Source organism: Halichoerus grypus, chromosome 15 (assembly GCF_964656455.1).
Source record: "Halichoerus grypus chromosome 15, mHalGry1.hap1.1, whole genome shotgun sequence".
Lineage (NCBI taxonomy): Eukaryota > Metazoa > Chordata > Mammalia > Carnivora > Phocidae > Halichoerus > Halichoerus grypus.
The window spans coordinates 34,241,778-34,263,776 of record NC_135726.1 but is presented as its reverse complement, the minus strand read 5'-3'; the positions used below and the strand labels follow the sequence as shown (position 1 = coordinate 34,263,776).

The 21,999-nt window shown below is 45.7% G+C and overlaps 1 protein-coding gene across 7 annotated transcripts in view; it reads right to left on the bottom strand.

Moving 5' to 3' along the window:
• Window positions 1-2,450: 2,450 nt before the first annotated feature.
• Window positions 2,451-21,999, bottom strand: part of ABCC11 (ATP binding cassette subfamily C member 11) — a 64,195-nt gene continuing 44,646 nt past the window's right edge. For 6 of the 7 annotated variants that reach the window (XM_078062542.1, XM_078062543.1, XM_078062546.1 and 3 more), the window contains 10 exons: window positions 19,603-19,829; window positions 19,119-19,256; window positions 17,742-17,928; window positions 13,412-13,501; window positions 11,831-12,020; window positions 10,167-10,326; window positions 6,823-6,901; window positions 5,918-6,031; window positions 3,038-3,202; window positions 2,451-2,905 (listed from right to left, as the gene is read on the bottom strand). In XM_078062542.1, coding sequence (XP_077918668.1) covers window positions 2,813-2,905; window positions 3,038-3,202; window positions 5,918-6,031; window positions 6,823-6,901; window positions 10,167-10,326; window positions 11,831-12,020; window positions 13,412-13,501; window positions 17,742-17,928; window positions 19,119-19,256; window positions 19,603-19,829 — 1,443 coding nt within the window. In that variant the 3' untranslated portion in view covers window positions 2,451-2,812. The remainder of the gene's footprint in view (window positions 2,906-3,037; window positions 3,203-5,917; window positions 6,032-6,822; window positions 6,902-10,166; window positions 10,327-11,830; window positions 12,021-13,411; window positions 13,502-17,741; window positions 17,929-19,118; window positions 19,257-19,602; window positions 19,830-21,999) is intronic. The other variant, XM_078062545.1, reaches the window with a different exon arrangement.

Genomic DNA, 21,999 nt, shown 5'->3' with positions numbered 1-21,999 from the left:
AGGCCTGAGGATAAATTAGGTCCTTTAAAACCCCTGGGCACCTCTTAACTCTAGAGAACAAACTGATGGTGACCAGAGGGGAGGTGGTTGGGGGGTGGGGGAAGTAAGTTATGGGGATGAAGGAGGGCACTTGTCCCAATGAGCACTGGGCGATGGATGGAAGTTGAATCATTTTATTGTATACCTGAAACTAATATTACACTGTATGGTCACTAACTGGAATTAAAAAAATTAAAACAACAAATCAATTGACTATTTAATTAATTAATTAAATTAAGGACTATAATTAAAAAATAAAAAACCTGGGCACCAAAAATACTCTGATCTCCTCCCCACCAGGATGTAATCGAGAATACACATAACAGCAAACCATTACATAAGTGTAAGGAAGTAGAACCAAGTTCTACATCTACTCATTACAATGATTTTTGCATTATTTTTGAAATATCAAATATTAATTTCTAAAATTTTACTACAAAATTGTTCAGATGACCAAAAATACATATTTAAGAATTATTTAAAGGAAACAAAATCATATACTTAACCAGTCAGCTTAAAAAAATATTACCAATATTGTTAAAGTATACTTACAATTTTTCAAAAAGTTCTGTTTTATTGGTGTTTGGAGCCAATGGTACTCAAGTTTTGCTTCACATTAGATTCACCTAAAACTTTAAAAATCCCAAGGCTCAGTCTCCACATTAAACCAATGAATCAGAACTTCAAGGAGTGGACATCAGTGTTTTAAGGATTCCTTGGGTAATTCTAATCATTCCAGAAGGAGAAGCTGCTTCAAGGGAAGGTGGAGAAGGGCTCTGTCTTCTGTGCTCTACCTCAGGGGTCCACACTTCCCCTGGTGGATTCTCAGTGGCTTTAGATCAGAAACCAGCAGGCTCTCCCCTCATTTTTGGGAAGAGCCTGCCATCTGCTGGCCAACTCAGGGAAAATATGGCCGCTACAGCTGGCCTGGGGAAGGATGCTTGGGTCAAGTATGGCTAAGGGGCATACAGTTTGTGAAGCTCCTTCTCGCAGGTGATGAATGCAGTTGTTCCACAGCAGCTCTGGGAGGGGGCAGGGCAAATAGAGTCACTTTCAACTTGCAGATAAGCATCTCTGTTACCCCAGAGTTGGGGCAGAATGGGAGCAGAAGGGGATCCCAGGCACTCTTCAGGGCCAGAAGAAAAAGGCAAGGGCCCAGGGGAAAGGGATAAACTGGACAAAGGGATTTTAAGAGAGAAAAGACACTCACCTAGGGAAAGTCCTTGGGAAGAGAAGCAGGGGTTACCTAAGAACCTCAGGAAGGGAACAGAAGGTGATGTACATGTCTAATTCTGGAACTTGGGCTTCTTCCTCTGTTTGGTCCAAGGATTACATCAGCTTGTCATAGTTCTTTCCCAAGGGGATTTGTTTGCTGTTCTGTCTGCCTGGAACATTCTTTCTTGCACTAGCAAATGTTTGTTCAGGTTTCAGGTCAGTAAACCACAACCTTGCTTCTACCTGGAAGCCTGCTCGAACTCTCCTCATCTCCTGCACCCTGTCCTCGCCTCCTGCCACTCAGTTCTGGAACCATCTGTTTACTTGTTTACTGTTCACTCATTCTCATAAGATCCCAAATTCCATGAGGAAAGGAACATCATTACACTCCCAGCACCTACCCCAGTGCAAGAAACAGAGCAGGAATATTTGTTTACCGAATTGATTTTTCTTATGGCAAGACCAGACACTGTAATCTGAAAACAAAAAGAAAATACTTTGAAACATATTTTGCCCCCAACAATGAGCTCTTTCTGGTGGTAAATTGAAAATAATTACCTTTTTCTATGTATATATCTATAACTACTTGGGGGAGTAGGCAGATCAGTGATCTTATTTCCAGTTGGCACATGTTATAAATTAACTCTTTATTCCATCCATTTATGCTTTAATCAGTAAATAAACATGGTGGACAGCTACTATTTTGGGACTGCCCAGTGTCCATATCCATTTCTCCTTCATGTAGTAAGACCATCCCAATTTTATTTTAGAGAAATAACCCCCTCCATTCTCAGCCCATGTGATTCAGGATAGCTGACCCCATCCCCAGGTCCAGGTGTGAGCATGGGACTTGGGCCCAGCTGGTCACTGTATTCCAACAGCCTAGCATATGACTGGTTCAGGGATGAGCACATGACCCAAGCTGACCCAGTGAAATTTAGCCATGGAACTTTTGCTGGCACTTGAGGAGAGAGGAGACCAAAGAGTGAAGCCATAAAAAGGAAAGTAGAGCTGAGAGAAGAAACAGAGTTCACAAGACAGACAGCTTTTAGATACTGGCACCCAACCTAGAACTTTTTCTGGACCTTTCCATTCCATTATCCAATGAAGTCCCTTTTCCAGAAGTCAGTATAAGGGACTCTCTCCTCCCTGTAGCTGAACGAGTACTAGCTAAAAAGAAAGAAGAACAGAGAATGTGAATTTTTCTTACTTTTATTTTTTTACAAAATCAATACAGCATTTGCAATACTTTTAAAACTATAATAAGCTCTCACATTATTATGAAATTACTCAACATATCAGTTAAAAAGAGGCACATGATGATTTGACCACATGGTCTCAAAGGGTGTGGGGGTTCCCAGATCTGGGGAGCCACAGAGTGGCCTATTCCAGGTTTTGCTCCCCCAATCTTCTTTTCTATCCCACTGCCAGTACCCCTGAGCACATTTCAGCCCTGCTTTCAGGAGAAGTATCCATCTCTACACAAGAAGGTCATAGATGCAGGTCTCACAGCTACACTTGGTTCTGCCATCAGGTCCCACGCAGTCCCCAGTTCTCCTTAACTCAGTGAAGAATTGGCTGTTGCCAGTAGGGCAGCAAACACAGACTCAGGCTTCTGCTGCAGGACCTCGGGCCTGTCAAACTCTACAACCTGGGAGACGGAGAAAGGAGGGGAGGGGAGGGAAGGGACACCACTGAGCTTAGTCTTGAAGGATCCAAAGGCCTCCTGGGATGCTGGCCTGAGCGAACATACTCCCACTGGCCCCAGGGACACAGCTCTCACCTTCCCATTGCTCATGACCAGGATGCGGTCACAGTTGAGTACAGTGGTGATGCGGTGTGCAATGACCAGCACTGTGCAGCCCTGGAAGGCTTCACGGATTGTGTGCTGGATCAAAGTATCAGTTTCCATATCAATGGAAGCTGTGGCTTCATCAATAAGGATGATCTGGTGAATACAAAACAGGGGTGAGGGCAGCTTGCTTGGGCCCTGAGACCTGGATCTAGTCCTGGGTCTACCATTAATCCACTGAGTCCCTTAGCCGGAAGGTGAGAGATATGGATTGAGTTCAAAACCCACTTTGAACACTAGTTGTCCATTATGTTAGAGAATATTAGGTCTCAACCAAGAGCGTGTGTGTGTGTGTGTGTGTGTGTGTGTGTGTGTGTGTGTGACCAGAGAATTAAACTCTTGAAAATGAAAATGTCCCAGTGGCAACTTCTTGTTTTATGAACTGCCTTCTGATTCGTCTGAATTAACATAGACCAGCGTTCCCCAAAATGGGGCATGCACACATGCTTGGATGGCACATGAGATGGTGTGGCTGGAATATGGATAAACGTTCTCTTTAACATTTTTATTTTATTTTATTAACACTATACATTAGAAAAATATAACTAGCACAGAAATATGATTTCACAAATGTTACTGTTTAGAATGAGACTGTTTTTAAAAAGAGGGCATCATGAGTAAGTCAAAGGAGAGATGGTGTGCAGATACGACAAAAATCATAAAGTGATGACTCAAATTTGGGAAACAATGGAGAAAGCAACTTTGGCACCAGTGGTCTAGTAACTGTAAAATAAGGAACTGAGTGGTTGAGAAAGTGCTACATGCATATTACAAATCCTATCTTTCATCTCTGCTAGAAAGAGGGAGATCGTCCTCCCTCCTGAAATCTTCTCCCCAGCTTCCGACCCCACGGGGCTCTGCCTGCTTTTTCCCCAGAGCTCTGACAGTCTGTACCAACAGTTTTTGCTTTTATCATTAATTAACCATGGTGTGTGCTGTGAGTGCATGTGAGCACCTGTGGGCACATATGTGTATATGTGTGGGTGTGGAGGATGTATATGTACATATGAGTAGTGTGTGTGGCCTCACTTGAGAAAGTTTGCTCCCTACTAGTCCAGGTAGTCAAATATCTAAAATTACTTGCACAATATTTGGAAAGCTTCAAGAAACACTGTCTGATGAAATTTTATATGTAATTTTGGAAAAAAGACAGTCTCTTCAACAAACGATGCTGGGAAAACTGGACAGGAACGTGCAAAAGAATGAAATTGGACCATTTTCTTACACCATACACAAAATAAATTCAAAATGGATGAAAGACCTAAATGTGAGACAGGAAACCATCAAAATTCTAGAGGAGAACACAGGCAGCAACCTCTCTGACATCAGCCATAACACCTTCTTATTAAACATGACTTGGGAGGCAAGGTAAACAAGCAAAAATAAACTCTCGGGACTTCATTAAGATAAAAAGCTTCTGCACAGTGAAGGAAACAACGAACAAAAGTAAAAGGCAGCCTATGGAATGAGAGAAGATATTTGCAAATGACATATCTAATAAAGGGCTAGTATCCAAGAAAAATAAAGAACTTATCAAACTCAACACCCAAAAAACAAATAATCCAGTTAAAAAATGGGCAGAAGACATAAACAGACATTTTTCCAAAGAAGACATCCAGATGGCTAACAGACACATGAAAAGATGCTCAACATCACTCATCATCAGGGAAATGCAAATCAAAACTACAATGAGATATCACCTCATACCTGTCAGAATGGCTAAAATCAATAACACAAGAAACAACAGGTGTTGGTGAGGATGCAGAGAAGGGGGAACACTCTTACACTGTTGGTAGGAGTGCAAACTGGTGCAGCCACTCTGGAACACAGAATGGAGGTTTCCTCAAAAAGTTAAAAATAGAACTACCATATTCATCCAGCAATTGTACTACTAGGTATTTACCCAAAGTATGCAAAAATACTGATTCAAGGAGACACACGCACCCCAATGTTTATAGCAGCATTAGCAACAATAGCCAAATTATAAAAAGAGTCCAAACATCCATCGACAGATGAATGGATAAATAAGATGTGGTATATATATACAATGGAATACTAGCCATAAAAAAGAATGAAGTCTTGCCATTTGCAATGACATGGATAGAACTAGAGTGTATTATGCTACGCAAAATAAACCACCAGAGAAAGACAAAAACCACTTATATGTGGAATTTAAGAAACAAAACAGATGAATACGGGGAGAAGGGAAGAGAGGCAAACCAGGAAACAGGCTCTTAACTATAGAGAACAAAGGGAGGGTTGTTGGAGGGGAGATGGGCAAGGGATGGGTTTAATGAATGATGGATATCAAGGAGGGCACTTGTGATGAGCACTGGGTATTATAAGTGATGAATCACTAAATTCTAGACTTGAAATTTAAAAAAAAAAAAAAAAGTAATTTTGCCCTGGAACAGCTATCATCTGATTTCCAACTCTAATAAAGAGAATGTCCTGCATCCAAGTTTTAGAAAGAATATACAATAGGCAACTTTTAAATTAATAAGCTTCTAAACTTTCAACTTTTCATAAGGAAAGTGCATCGTGATTTGGTTCTGGTGGTGGATCATTTCAGCTTAGATGCAGAGTTTCAGGGTTTGAGAGAGCCCAGGCTGAGTCCCCACCTACATGCCTCTTCCACACTAGGTATGTACAGAATGGCCACCAGTGACATGAGGAAGCCCTTTGGGTGTCTGTGGAGAGGACGTACAGCACGGCACCCACTACCCTACAGAGACAGAGGGAGAAACAGCCAGTGTGGTTTCCCAAGCCAGGTGTCATCTGTAGCCTCCCATGACCATTCTGTGGTCTCACCTTGGAGTTGCGAAGGAGTGCTCTCGCAATGCAGAGCAGCTGCCTCTCCCCCACAGAGAAGTTTCTGCCACTTTCCACCACTTCTGCTTGCAGTCCTTGGGGTAACTTTGAGATCTGTAATATCCAGGAAAATGAGATGTAGGCTATGTAGGCAAGACCTAACCTGACCCCCACCAAACCTCCCCTGTAGCATTTTGCAACACTCCTTGCCTCTCTATACTCTAGCCACTGGTCTTTCTCTTCCTTACCTGTGCCCCCCTCACTCCAGTCTCAGGGTCTTTGCATATGCTGTTGCTGTGCCTGGAATGTTCTCTCAAAGATCTGTGCCCTACTGCCCCCTCGATATTGGGTCTCAGCTCCAGCTTCCCATCTTTAAAGAGGGCTTGCTTGGCCACTTCATGTAAAGGAGCTACTCCCCATATGGATCATATGGTAATTCTACCTCTAACTTTTTGAGGAACTGCCAAACTGTTTTTCACAGAGGCTGTACCATTTTATATTCCCAACAGTAGTGCACGAGGGTTCTGATTTCTCAACATCCTCACCAGGATCTGTTGGTCTCATTACCACCTTTGCAGCACTTACCACTATCTAAAAGCCTCTTGTGTGTCTATTTGTTATCTGTATCTCCCAGTGAATGTAAGCACCGGGAGGGCAAACACCTTGCCTACCTTGCTTTTGCTGCATCCCCTGAGCCTAGGATGTGCCTGGCTCACTGTTGGTGTCTGAGTGCCATCAGACTTGACTTAGGAATCCAAAATCATCTCATCTCCATGAGATTATTTAACCCATGCCCCAAAGTGGCAGCAATTGGAATATCATATGAGATGAGCCCCAAAGGACCTGCAGGCACTGCTGTTGAAGAGGCAGGTTAACACCAAGAATCAGGTCTTGGAGCTACTTACTGTCATGCTCAGGAATGTCCTCTCCAAGACATCCCAGATCTGCTTATCTGTGTAGCGATCAAAGGGATCTAGGTTGAATCTGTCACAAAAGAGGAAGAGAAGTGTTCTATAACCACATGTAACCATTGAACAATCTGTTCCACGCACAGTAGATAACCAAGAATGGTTAGAACTGTTTTACTGGGTGTAGAGAAACCCATGGAGTTACCAGGAACAGTCATGTCTTGTGCCTTCCCAGTACCCATTCCTTCTGCAGGCTACGGCCCCCAAGTTTTATTTGGAGGTCACCTCCTCCCCAGCCCTCAAGCCCGTGTGGTTCAGGTTGTCCTCTACCACCAACTGCAGGGGTGGAGTAAATGACTCAGGCATAAGCAGATGGCTGCAACCATCTTGCTCTGGGAGTAGGCTCATTGAGTAGCCTACTCCCAGGTACAATGAGTAGCCTCATTGAAGGCTAGGAATGAAGCCAAAGCAGAGTTGGGGGACATTAGGCCCCTGAATCAGTCTTGATCTTCCCAGTATCATGAGCGAAAGAGGGCATTTTTAGTTTAAGCCACTTGGGATTGTGTGTGTGTGTGTCTATGTGTAGGTGTATGTGTGCTAGGATATACATATTTATTATTTAAATGCTTGTAAGTGTACAATTCAGTGGCACTAAATACATTCACAGTGTTGTGTAACCATCCACAAAAACTCATCATCCCTATCAAAATCTCTACCCATTAAACTCTTCCCCCTCCCTCAGCCTCTGGTAACTTCTATTTTACTTTCTGTCTCTATGAATTTGCGTATTCCAGACACCTCATTTAAGTGGAAATATACAACATTTGTCTTTCTGTGTCTGACATATTTCACTGAGCATAATGTTTTCAAGGTCCATCCATGTTGTAGCATATATCAAATATTCATTCCTTTTTATGGCTCATTAATATTCCATTGTGTATACGTGTGTGTATTCATTTATCTGTTGATGAACAAACACTTGGGTTGTTTCCATCTTTTCATTATTATGAATAATGCTACAAACACTGATACACAAATATCTGTTCAAGTCCCACTTTCAACTCTTTTGGGTATATACCTAGAAGATTTGCTGGATCATATGGTAATTCTACCTCTAACTTTTTGAGGAAGTGCCAAACTGTTTTTCACAGAGGCTGTACCATTTTATATTCCCACCAGTAGTGCACAAGAGTCCCGATTTCTCAACATCCTCACCAATACTTGTTATATTCCTTTTGCTTTTTTCTTTTTTTCATTATAGCCATCCTAGTAGGTGTGAAGTAGTATCTCACTGTGGTGGGGTTAGTTTTTCTGTCTCTTGCAGTGAAAAAATCCTAATTGATCATCCAAACAACATCAGGCTGGGATCTATCTGGACTTTACACCCATTAAGATTTACACTTGCATTTGTCATAGGCAACATTATTAACACTCCTCTATTATGCACTCAGTCCTGATTAAAACCTATTCTTAATTTCTGCTTTATATTTCCCCAGTTTTGGCAGCCACACACATTTTGTGCAGAGGGCTAGATTGTATTAAAAAAGCAGAAGGCAGAATGTCTTATCTGCATGATATTTGATAACCTCTAAAGCACTTTCATAGACGGTTCCATTGACACCCTCTCCCCCAAGCGATGGGTAAATCCCTTTCATTGATGGGAAAATTATGGCTTATTGGTGTTAAACGCTTGTTCAAGTCACACCACAGGTCAGTCTGAGAGATAGGCTGGAATCAGAGACACTCAGAGATAGATGAAACCTCAATGGATAGAGAACCCAGGTCTCCTGTACTCCAGTCCACACTTCTTCCTGCTGCAGGCGGGGGGTGGGGGAGGGCGCTGAGAAACAGCCCTGGTTAAGGGATTAGACTACCTAGGGTAATACTTCATCTTTACCATTTACTTGTGTGTGTCTTGAAACAAGTCATTTTTCCTCTCCAAGTTCAGTGTCTTCCCCTATAAAGGAGGGATAATAATAGTGCCTACCTCACAGGGTTGTAGTGACAGTTAAATGAGACCAAATATTAAAGCATAAGCTGAGACATATAAATGCTCAAAAATGTTAATTCATATTTTTATTACTCCTATATCAAGGCACAATAGATTTGCCCAGGTTCTAGCTTAACACAGAGATCTTTCACTAAATGTTATCTCATTTCCCTAATGCAATCATTTTAAAATTCCTGTTTGTGCACATATTATGCACTCTCCCTGGAAGGACTTTCTCCCCTTTTTCTCCCGGGCAAGCTCCTACTTATCCTTCAAGGTCCTGCTCAAATGTCCCTTCCCCTGTGAAGCCTTTCTGGATTCACCCAAGTAGAGTTACTTGTCCTACTTCTGGGCTCCTTGAGCACTTTGTTCATATCTCTGATCTAGCAAATACCTCCTTGTATTATAATTTTTTGGTTCTTACATTTCTACACCCACCCCCCATGACTACACTCTGAAGTCCTAGGGGGAGCACGGGCAGTGATCATTCATCAAAGTGTCCCCAGTCCCTAGTACAATGTCTGGACCTGGCAAAGGCTCAGAAAAGGCAAGTTAAATGAATGAAAGGTGGGAGGGAGGGAAGGAAGGGAGGGAGGGCGGGAGGAGGGGGGAGGAAAGAAGTAAGGAGGGGGGAGGAAGGGAGGAAGAAATGATGAGTAAATTCATAAATGATTGAACAGAGCTCTAAGGGTCAAGTTTTTCCTCTTGCCCCTAAGAATGTTCCTTAAATATTCCTGAAACATGAGGAATCTAGCTTCATTTTTAATGCATTAGGCTTCCTCAATCTCCATGCCTTGGTGTTCCCACATAGCTAATGTGCACTGTTAAGTAGGAGCATGAATCTGGATAAAGTTTAGTCCCAGTTTGCTGACTGAACTGCCTGGATTATTTCTCACTTCTCCCCTGCCTGGAATGTGCATCCTATGAAGAAGTGCTCCCTCCCAGCCTAAAACGTCCCCATCAGCTCGGTTACCCAGCGGGTGGAGAGAAGAGAATAAACCACATCTAGATATAAAAGAATATAGCAGCCACGGTGCAAATGCTTAATGGGGAACTGAAATCTGGCCAATCGCATCAGATTTAAAAAAAAAAAATAATAATTATGCCTTGCTTTCGTTTAGCACATTACAGTTTACAAAGTGCTCTTGTGTATATCAGAGCTTCATTCAATCTTCAAGGATACTCCAAATCCCAGTGAGTGACCCAGTGTGACAAGGAGAGATCAGAGGCCCCAAAACTGAGGCATTGGCCGCCAGCTAACCAGAGACAGCCCAGCCCTGGCATCCTGGTCCTTCCACCCCTCCCAGGAGCCTGGCCTCTGTACCATGCTGGCCTACAGGCCAGCACTCACCTGATGGTTCCTGAAAGCAGGACAGGATCTTGAGGGACAACTGAGAACTTGGACCGCAGTTCCTCCAGGCTGATACTGCAGATGTCCACGCCATCGATGAGAATCCGGCCAGCTGCAGGCTCCACCAGGCGGAAGAGAGCCACCCCCAAGGAGGACTTCCCTGTTGGGCAAGAAACAAGTGGGACCTCAGTTTCCAGATCTGTACTAGAGACAGCACAGGCCACACCTGCAGTTCGCACCTGAACTGCTCCTCTCTGTAGTGCATCGTCTGAGCCCTGAGAGAGCAGAAGGGGACTGGAGTCCTGCTCCAAGTGGTGCCCCAACCACGAACAGCTTTCTTACAGCCTAGATCAAAGAGCACAAATGGAGCCCCTGGGTTAAATCCAGCCATTTATATATTCCGTTTCACACACACAGTGTTACTGTTATTTTTTTAAGTTCTTTGCCTGCATTTTAAAAATCCAAATCCCCTATCTATAAAAATCCAAATTGCATGCTTTTCTTAAAACCTAAAACTGGCAACACTGGCCCCTCATCCTCCCTCACAACATGCAGCTGGAGCTGAGTGCAGTGGCTTCCTTGAGAGAACAGTGCTCTCCAGTTCAACACACTGCCCACCCCACCCTCCTTGCATCACCTCCCAGACGCATTTCACCCATGCATGTTGCTTGCCAGGCCCCAAAGGCATTTGAGTTTTCAACCTCTGCTCTAAAAAGGTAAGGTCATCGTGGGTGGTAGCTGTGTGTCTTGTTTACCTTTATGTTCCCTTTGCCCAGCAAATAGTAGGTACTCAATAAATACCTACTGAATAAATACAGTCAATTGGACCAGTATCTACTGAGAGCTTTTCTATGTCAGTCACCAGCCCTCTCAGGCAAAGTGCAGGCAAGAAGTAGAAAGGGAAGAATACCCTAAAGAACACAGCTGGAAGCGCTTCACCTAACAGGACTGCAAGGCCTGCAGGGGGCCTGAGGAGGTGGAGACCCAGGAAGGCTCTATCTAGTCTTCCGGGAGGGCTACCTGGAGGAAGCACCTCCTAGGCATACAAGGGTGGGGCAAGAATCAAGCCTGAGCAGTGTCTTTGAACAATGTAAAAATGGGTTGGAGTGATACTTGGACCAGACCTCCCAAAAATAATAGGAGAGGAAGGGAGGGAAAGAGGTCAAAAAAGAGAGGGCAAAGAAAGAGGCTGATAAGAGGTCTAGGAAGGGTGGGGAGGAGGAGAAGCAGGACCCAGATTTCACTCCTGGCCCTGCTCTTGCCCTCAAAGAGCCCTGCACTGCCCTGTGCTTGAAGCACACCTCCCCTGCACCCTGTTCATCCTTCAGGTCTCAGCTCAAATGCCGGCCTCAGAGCCTAGACCACCAAAGCTCAAAGACCTGCCAACCCCATTACTCTGTTAACGGCACCCTTTTATTTCCTCCATGACATTCATCACAACCTGTAATGACCCTATGTGTCTCCTGATTTGATCACGTAACACCTATCTCCTCCAGTGGGATCCCGTGATAGCAGGGACTTGGGGTTTTTTGCACCAGTGTCTGGCACAGAGTGAGGGCCCAATAAACATCTGTGGGGTCACTGAGTAAACACATACCCTGAAATAGGCCCAACGCCCAAAGGGCAGAGTTGAGGACAGGGGTTGCCCAGGACACTCCACTCACCAGAGCCTGTCCTTCCCACGATGCCCACCATTTCGTGGCCATGAATCGTCAGGTTGATGCCATTGAGGATAATGGGTGTGTTGTCCCTGTATTTCATGTGATAATCCTGGAATGTGATTTCTCCATGCTGTGGCCACCCAGGGGGACAGCTCGTGCCTTCGATGTGTAAAGGAGACTCAGGGACACACATCTAATTTTTGAAGAGAGAAAAAAAAAATCAATAGTTATCATTAATCTCTGTTCATCTCCTGCTGACCCACTGGCCTCCAGCTTTTGGGTGTGTGACTCACCCCAGCCTGTCCCACATTAGGACATTCAGAGGAATGCCCCCAGGGGGAATATCCCACCCCCACTCACCTGACATGCATATAATTTTATCCCAAAGAGTGAGAAACCATAGAGCTAGCCCCCTTGTTATTAATGCAGAGAACTTTTTCTAATTTATTGTATGGGCTCTAAAGAAACAGAATCCAGAACGGTGATAATAAAGGCAGCAGAGCCCCTGTGGGGCATGTTTTATGGCTCAGATGCCTTGTGCAGATTTCCCTTCCCTCTGTCCTCATTGACGAGGTAGGGAACTTCAGATGCATTTCACACACAAGGAAATGGAGGCTCAAACAGGTTAAAGCACTTGCTCAAGATCACATAGCAGATGGGCACTCAGACCAGGGCTGCCTGACTCCAAGCCCACTACCGAACCAAGCACAGCTGGGTACGTCCTGAGTCCTGAATGATGGAGAAGAAGCATGGTCACCTGACCGCAAGTCACAGCTCTTCACCACAGGTGTGCACCACAGTGTCCCTCAGTATTAAATCAAAGCTCTAAGATTCACAAATTCTGCTCCTGTTAACAGGGGCAGGAGAACTGGCTTCAAAGGGCTCTGCCAGACCCCAGCTGTGTAATCTGAAGCCTAGCCAAGCCTCAGTTTCCTCTTCTGGAAAATGGGGATAATAATTCAATCAACCTTATGAAATTGTTTTGTGATCCCATGAGATAATCGATATATAAAAATATTGAGCCTTTACTGTGGGTCAGGCACTGTGCTAAGTGCTTTACATACTATATTATTCAATCTTTGTAATAACCCAATGAAGTAGATACTATGATCTGTCCCCAGGTTACACAGCTGACTCAAGTAGCAAAGCTTGGACTTGAACCCAGTTGATCTGGCTCTAAAATCTATGTTCTTAACTATTCTGACACAAATAGAAGCAATAATAATACCAATTATTATTGTCATTATTATTATTTTTATACTTGGGCAAAACTCATTTCTAAAAAGGGCAGGTTATTCTCTCTACACCCAGGAAAGCTGTAAGGGATGTGATGATGAAAATGGGCCAGTGGGTACGGAAGGGCTTCTAAGAAATGATATACACCGGTCCAGGGAAGATGGGGAGGAAGGAGCCTCAGCTGCCTCTTGAAAAAGTGTCAGGGAGCCTCAGGAGCCTCAGTTGTCTCTTGAAAAAGTCTCAGGGAGCCTGGGGTGCCGGAGCATGACGAGGCTATGGAAGCTGAGCCCCAGGCATGGATTTGAAGCCTTCTAGACCTCCCACACCAAACCCAGACCTGCGTCCCACCTTCATGTACTGACGCATCCTCTCCACAGCAGTGAAGTACGCCTCTGTCTCTGAACCAATCCGGGAAGAGGCCTGGAAGTTGGACGCTAGCTGGAATGAAGAAGACACATCAGGTCAAGAAGCTGACGGGGATGTGCAGAGGATTTCAATGTTCCTAAAACCACTGGTTGCCATTCTCCCCTGAGTGACTTCTCAAACCAAGACATATTTCCCTACAAGAATGGAGCAGATGCCTTTGGTGCCCCCTAAGCCCACTTCTGAGTTTAGCTGCAGTGGTGGTAGGCAGTTCTGGACCAGACCCCACAGGCACCGTCCCACCTCAAGTACCCTCTGTGTGTCTTTCTGCTTTCTGCCCAAAACCTTTACCCATACCACAGAAGCCCGATCAACCCATGCACAGCTGCAGCCCTGAAACACAGGGGAGTTAAAGCCCTGTGGACAACCCTCAACTAATGGGGAAAGGAGCCAGCAGATAAAGGCTCCTGTCCCTCACCTTTGAGGGACAATCCAGGGAGCATCCTATATGCTTCCGATATTATTCAGTAGAGTTGAGTGCTGGTGACTCAGGACAGCACTATCAATGACACATGCCCATGATTCAGTTCCTCCTTCCCTGCCTCACTCTCTTGCTCCCTCAGTCCTGTTTCTTAGGAGCATATCCCAAATAATCTGCCTACACCCAAGTCCTTGTTTCAGGCCTTGCCTTCAGGGAAACCCAGGCTCAGAGGAGTCTCAGGGACTCTCAGAAATTGGAGGCACCACAGATGAGGACACTGAGACCCAAGAAGAAATGACATACACAGAATCACCTGGAACCTAGAGACAGAGGTGGGACAAGGACCCCAATCTTTACACTTTCCATGCCCTTGGCCCAAGATGTGGGCAAACAGGCCACGCACAGGGTGCTGGGCAGAAGTTCATTATACATTCATTCAACACGCTCCTTGAGGTCTCTATGCTAGTGCTGGGCCAGGATCTGTGCCCCAAAATGCAACAGGCCCAGGCACTGCCCTCAAGGAGCTCCCAGTCAGGTGGGGAGACAGATGGGTCAACAGAGAATGCCAGCACAGACAGGTGTGCTCCACCACGGGAGGGGACGTGGACCACCCTTAGGGCCCACACGATGGTCACCCAGACAAGGGCCACAGGGAAGGGCTAGGGCAGCTGTTGGCACAGGAGTTTCATTTTTAAGGAGAGGTGGGATTTAGCAGGTTAAAAATGGGTAGAGAAGGGCGTTCCCTATAGAGGGGACAAAGTTCTAGAAGTAGTAGGTAGCAGGATACATTCAGCGTCTTGGGCGCCATTTGGCTATGACTGGAGCCAAGAGTATGGGAAGGGGAAGGAAGGCGCTTTAGAACTCAGAGAGGGTGGAAACCATCATAAAACAACACTAATGGGGGAAAAGATTGGGGGGAGACTGCCTTTCCTCCAGTTAGTGTAGCAGACACAGCTGGTTGCCCAGTCAGTAGGTGGTGCCTTCTTTCTTCCTTGTTAGCACATCCTCTATTATGCTCAGGTATCTGGCAGCCTTGTGCTCCAGGGAGGCTTAACTAGTTCAAAACAATCCTGTTAACTCCACTCCTCGTGTCAATGATGGATTTAGGTGTGAGCCATGATACAATTCTGGCCAATGAAGCATGAGGAGGAGTCAGATGGGAGTATTCTAGGAAACTACTCCTTGTTCTTAAAATGGGGCACAGGAGAGGAATTCTCTCCTTTCTAACCTTTGGTGGGTATTGGGTGAGGATGTGTTGCTTGAGGCTGCAGCAGCCATTTTGTGACCTTGAGTAGACAATCCTGAGGATGAAGCCAGGCTGTGGGTGCCAGGGCCAAAAGATAAAATGGTCATGGATTCACGCTACGTCCCTAAATTAACAGAGAAAATCCTACCTCAGCCTTCTGGGTACATCACAAGTCCCCAGACTGCCAAGGCCATTTTGAATGGGTTCTATGGTTTGCTGGCTTGCAGCCAGAAGCATCTCTATTATTTATACCTCTTAGGGTTGCAAAGCAACATGGAGTGTGATTCCCACCTCCCAAAGCTTGAGCAGAATTGCATTGAGAGTGCATGCAGAAGTCAACGACTCACCAGTGTGACCAGAGGAGAGAAGCATGTTGGGGTCATAGGGCCAGATTTGAGGGGCCTGAAGGCAGGGGCCATAGCCTAGGTCTGGCATAGGGAGACAGGGAATCTCTGAGGGCTCTAAACAAAGGAGGGACATGAGGAAAACTGTAATTGAAGATCACTCTGGTGAGAATGTAAGAGGTGGATAGGGGAGGCTTGGGGGGCGGGGAAGAGGCATGGGTACCCAGGATAGAGATGAGATACTCCACCAGGGCAGCAGACACAGGACAAAGTAAACCCAGGGTCTTTTTGAAGCTGTCAGGCCTCCAGCAGAGTTCCTCCTGAGTTTCCTGTGACAGAACAAGCTGGGGAGAGCTTTGAGAAGTGTCTCATGTGCACAGTGTATCTTGGGGGAGATGAGCCCCCACCCCCCCTTGCCTGTGCCAGCACACGACAACCGTGCCCCGATCTTTGCCCCTCTGGCCTATGTCACGCAGCAACCAGGAGGGATTTCTGGCCTTAGTGACTCCAAGTCCCCTGTGACACCACTTTGGTGCCTGTCCCCAGTTTTGGAAGGCTTGGAGGCAACTCGGCACTGGTACGTGTGTGTGTGTGTGTGTGTGTGTGTGTGTGTCAGAGAGAGGAAGAAAGAGAAGAAGGGAGTGAAGATGAGTGTGACCCACTAAGGACAAACCTGTCTCTCACCAGCTATGGGAACCAGGGTAGGCTACTGAACTCCAAAACTCTGGTCTCCTATCTGCAAGCCAGGAACAGTAACAGCTCACATTTACTGAGCATTTATTCTGGGCCAAGCACTATTCTAGGTGTTTAACATGCATTAACCCTCATGCTTACACATATTCCTCACAAATCTATAATCTTAGAACTTTTATTATCTCTTTTTCACAAAATGAGGAATCCCAGGCGCCAGGAGCGTAAGAGGCTTCCCCAAAGTCACACTGCTAATAATGGGCAGAGCCTGGCTCGAACCCACATTCTAAACCACACAATCTTAACCACCCCACTGCGGCTCGTGGAACATGGTGAGAATTCAATGCAACAAGGCACAGCAAGCACCTAGCAGGGTGCTGGCTCAGTGCAAGCGTCTGGGGAATTCCATGTTATCGCCCTGGTCAGCTGTCTGTGAGTGTGAGCGCTGCATAGCCATCCACATGGCCTGTGTGCCCTCAGAAGGCTCTGCACACGCACGCATTGCTGTGGGTGTACAGGACTGTATGTTTATGCAAACATGTGACTGCTGCAGGGGCTCAACAAGGGGCAAGATGGAACCCCTTTGCAGACCCAAAAGAATGCCTCAGCATTGGGGCACTAGAGATCCAAAGCCAGTTAGAGACAAAGCCACACAGCTGCAGAGAAGGTTGCTAATGAGTACCCCATGGGAGAGGGGTGCCCTGGAATTGTGCAGCCAGGGTTCCCTGAGATGGCTACAGAGCCAGCCTCTGGCCTCATAGCCCTCCATGGCTAACCCTTGCACAGGACTGACCCTATAGACATGAACCTCAGCCAGCTGGACCCTCTCATGCCCCGGGGAGCCAGGCGTGGGGGGACTCTTGCCAGGTGTGCAGACTGCTGTGCAGACATCAGAATCCCCTAGAGAATCTGTTTTTAAAATTAGATTCCAAGATCTCACCCAACCAGTACTTGACTCTGAGTCCCCAAGGCTGTGCTCTGGAGCATGGTCGTCCTGTCGGCTCCACAGGTGCCCAGACCGAGTATGCCTGCGAGGCTGGGGCCAAGCATTCTGCTTCAAGTCTCATGCACTTTAAAGCCTGAGAAGACCTGTTCCAGGAGAGGGACTGGACGCCTCCTTAGATAACTCAGAGAAGTCTGACAGCTGAATCCAGGTATGAATAGTAAAATGAAAAGACACCAGCCAGCAAACCAGGAGGTCAATGTTCTTACTCTGGCTCTGCTTCTAATGCTCTGTGCATTCAGACAACTCCTTCCATCTCTGGGCTTCGGTTTCCCCATCTGCACAATAAGAGGGTTGGACTCGGCTTCCTGTGGGCTCTATGCAATCCCAATATTCCAAGATTCCATTAAATAGCTTTCAATACACACTGCCCAGTTCAGAGATGACAGGGAAACAGAGGAAAGCAGCAGATTCAGAAGACCAAGCACATAACTCATAAGATCACAAATGGCCAAAACCCAAGGTGTTATCAAAGTCCCATGAAATGAACCCCCTGGGTCTGCCCACAGGCCTCAAGCCAAGCCCCCGCTGTCTGAGAGCCCCTCCCTCACCTGCAGGATGAGGCTGATAGCCATGGCTTTATAGGAATAGGAGGCAGAGGAGATGCCAAAAACCACGAACAAGGCCACAGCGAAGGACAGCAGGTTGGTCATGATCTCCAGCCTCAGTGAGATCCATCTCGAGGAAGACAGGAACATCAGCAGGTAGTTACTCTGTATATCACTCATCCTCTTAAACCTAAGAAAGGACGACCACATGTGCTTGTCTAACCCAGAGTTTTGTGAGAATGGACACTGGTTGCTTCCTCCAGCATCCAGCTCCCCACTCCCACCAAAGGAACCTGACTTTTCTTCAGGGGCCTCCTCCCTGGAGTTGACCTGACCGCAGACCTTGGAGTAGGCTCTGACCAACTTAGGGCTCTCAGCACAGGCTCTTCCAGCCTTGATGATTGGTTCGTCTTCAGTTGGGGTAAGTTCCCTAACTGGGCCAATAAGAGTGAATAAATGCCAGGATCTGTGAGTGAGTAAAGGGAAGCAACTCCTTCCCAGTATCTATCCACCTTGGGGTGGGGGCTGTGCCTGGCTTGTTCACTGCTGCCTTCCCAGTGGGTGCTGAGTACCTGTAGGTGAATGAATGCATCGCTCTAGGATGCCCTCAGTCCCAGCATCTCCACAATCCTTGAGTGCTCCCCAGTGCTGCTGGGAGAGCTGGTGCCGTGGTTCATCCAATATTCCAGTTAACCAACACACACCATCTTCCACGCTCAAGTGTTACCAGGCTTCGAGCCTGGCTAGATGCCGCCTTACCCCCCACCCAGCTGCAGGTCACCTCTTTCCCTCCTGAACTCTTATGGCCTTTTATCTGCTTTTTTCCTTTGCTGTCAGTCATATTCAACCCTGTATTATCACAAAAATATGCGTCTGTGTCTCCTGTCTGCCACCAAACTATGAGCATCTTATGGTTCAGGGCAGACCATGTGTGACTGATCTTTACAAATGGGTAAGTTCATATGACACAATGAAGTCTCAGCAGCAATCATAGGATGTTTTTGTTGGTTTCAACAAACATTTAGAAGGCAAATCTATAGGTATGGATAGTGAAGGAAATTCCATGTATTCCTTGTATTTTATTAAAATTAGATACCTATTTGGAAGTGAAAGAAAAAAACATGCAAGAAGCGCTGGCCCAGCAATACTTCTTACTAATAATTATGTTAATACATGTATGCAACGTCCACAGGTCTTTAAGGTTTACAGACATTTTCCACGTCACTTACATTTGTTATTCCTATAAGCATTTCCTCAGAGAAATAAGTGGAATAAAACAGTGTGAAGAGGACTCTGTTCCCTGATGCTCAGCTTCCTATTTTCCTGCTTCCCACCATCCCCACAGCTCTATCGTCCTCAGACGGCAACAGCCCGACTCACTTGCTGATGAAGTCTTCAATTTTTCCATAGACATGGATGGAGCTCAGGCCCTGCACAGTGGTGAGGAGGTGGGAGAACAGAGGAGAGCGGCTGTAGTTCTCCAGTCTCTTGAACGTTTTGATGGCCCTCTTAAACTTCCTGCATCAAGAATGAGAGGGAGTTGGGGCACCTGGGTGGCTCAATTGGTTAAGTGTCTGCCTTCAGCTCAGATTATGATCATGGGGTCCTGGGATCAAGCCCCATGTTGGGCTCTGCACTCAGCACGGAATCTGTTTGAGATTCTCTCTCTTTCTCTGCCCCTCCCCCCACTTGTGCTCTCTTCTCTCTCTCTCTCTCAACTAAATAAATAAAATCTTAAAAAAAAAAATAAGATGAGAGGGAGTGACCTGGACCATCCACCCCAGGGACCACCCAGTTCTATGTAGATTCCAGCCTCATATCCCAAGTCATAAACCCAGCTCACAAGCAAAAAGAACCCACTTACAAATAATAAATAACGCAAATAGTGACTAATATGACTCCCATCAGCAGGATGTATGGAGACAGCACACTGACAGCCAACAAGATGGCGACCACCATCAAAGACAGGAGCAGGAACTCTTCAGCAACAATGGGCAACAACTGGTCCAGCGCATCCAAGTCCCCCTTAAAGCAGTTCAGGAGTCGGCCTGTTGGGGTTGTGTCAAAGAAGCTCATGGGGGAGCCAGAAACCTGCAGGGACAAAAGCAACCCAGATCAACAGAGAGCTGCTGGCCTTGCTCTGGGACTTGAGGATGATGTCAGTTACCCTTAGGCTCTGAAGATGTGCCAGATCCAGCCTAAGGTGCGCGCAGGGGAGGCAGTGTAGAGCAATGGTTACAAGCATGAGCTCCACAATCAACCTGCTGGGTTCCAGGGTTACCCCACTCCTCCACCTGCTGCTCTGTGACTTTGGGCTTAAGTTACTTAACCCCTCGGAGTCTCAATGTCCTTATTTGTAAAATGGGGATGATAACGACACTTCACAGAGTTGTGGTGAAGATTGCACACTTCTGCAAATAGACTAAAAACTTCTGAGTTGTGCAACTTTATTAAAAGGGTGAATTTTATGATTATGTGAATTATATTTCAATAAAGCTGTTGGAAGAAAGAAAGAAAGAAAGAAAGAAAGAAAGAAAGAAAGAAAGAAAGAAAGAAATCCCAATATTCCAAAATTCCATTAAATAGCTTTCAATACAGACTGCCCAGTTCAGAGGTGACAGGGAAACAGAGGAAAGCAGCATATTCAGAAAGAAAGAAAGAAGAAAAGAAAGAAAGAAAGAAAGAAGAAAAGAAAGAAAGAAAGAAAGAAAGAAAGAAAGAAAGAAAGAAAGAAAGAAAGAAAGATAGAGGGGCGCCTGGTTGGCTCAGTTGGTTAATCATCTGCCTTCGGCTCGAGTCATGATCCCGGGGTCCTGGGATGGAGCTCTGAATCAGGCTCCCTGCTTAGCAGGGAATCTGCTTCTCCCTCTCCCTCTGCCTGCCTCTCTGCCTACTTGCTCTCTCTTTCTCTCTGTCAGATAAATAAATAAAATCTTGAAAGAAAGAAAGAAAGGAAGGAAGGAAGAAAGAAAGGAAAGAAAGAAAAAGAAAGAAAGAAAGGAAGGAAGGAAGGACGGAAGGAAGGAAGGAAGGAAGGAGAAAGAAAGAAAGAAAGGAAGGAAGGAAGAAAGAAAGAAAGAAAGAAGAAAGAAAAAGAAAGAAAGAAAGGAAGGAAGGAAGGAAGGAAGGAGGAAGGAAGGAAGGAAGGAAGGAAGGAAGGAAGGAAGGAAGGAAGGAAGAAAGACAGACAAGAGGTAATACACTGAAAGTCTCAGAATAGTTCCTGCCTCCTAATTAGCATTCCATTAACACTAGCTCTGATTATTTTCTGCAGATGGGACCATTTTCCAGAATCGCCAAAGATTAGTAACAGCAATTCCACTGCGGTTGCATATGACTTGGTGTCTTGGGTAGAATTTAAGCATGACCGCCCCTTCTTGAAGGTGGTGTCCTAACTTGATCTCTAAAAGCAGTGGACAGGAGACCCTTTGGAGATCAAAGAACATTTCATACTAGAAGGGCTTTAACAAAAGCATCTAGTTTAGTGTATTCGTTTTACAGATGAGGAAACTTAAGCCCAGAAAAAGGGAGGCTGCTCAGCAATCTGCTCAAGGTCACCCAAGTAGTTAACAGCAAAACCATGACCAGACCTCCCAGGGCTCCCTGACCCCCCCTGTCCCAGCACAGCCATGCTCTTTACAGAAGGCATTTCTTGAAGATTCATGGCACTGAGCTGCTGACCAATTGACCCCTTTATTTCCCTATGTATTTCTCAAGCTGTAACACAAGAAAAAGACATAAATAGAAGTTAATCATATCTATTAAGGCCAAAAGCAAAGGAAGGAATGAAGGGGGGAGGAGGAAATTGCATTTTGATTATTAATAAATAGTAATTATTAGAATCACGAAGTGTCCCTTATAGCAGATCTCATTGCAAATACCTGGATGCTGCTGACCAAGTACTGTTCACATTCATGTTTAGGCTCTAAGGTAGGAGGGGAGGCAGTGAGGTTGGGAGGGGCAGATGATGAGTTTCCTCACTTTTTCTGCCTCTAAATTATCTTCCATCTTCTCTCCAGAATCTTTTGTGAAATACATGAGCAAAAGCAACAAAAACTGTCACGATCACTTCAAGAAATCACAGTCACCCTCTCCCCCAAGACTCTGAGTACTCATGGGGGGCGAGGGGGGTGTGGTGCAGGGAGAGAGGTGCACAGGAACAGGGTACAGCTCAGCTGTGGTGTGACTAAGCCGTCTTTGTGAGAACCCACCATCACTCAGGATTAGGAACAGATGGTGGGGACATGGAGAAAGGGTTTCT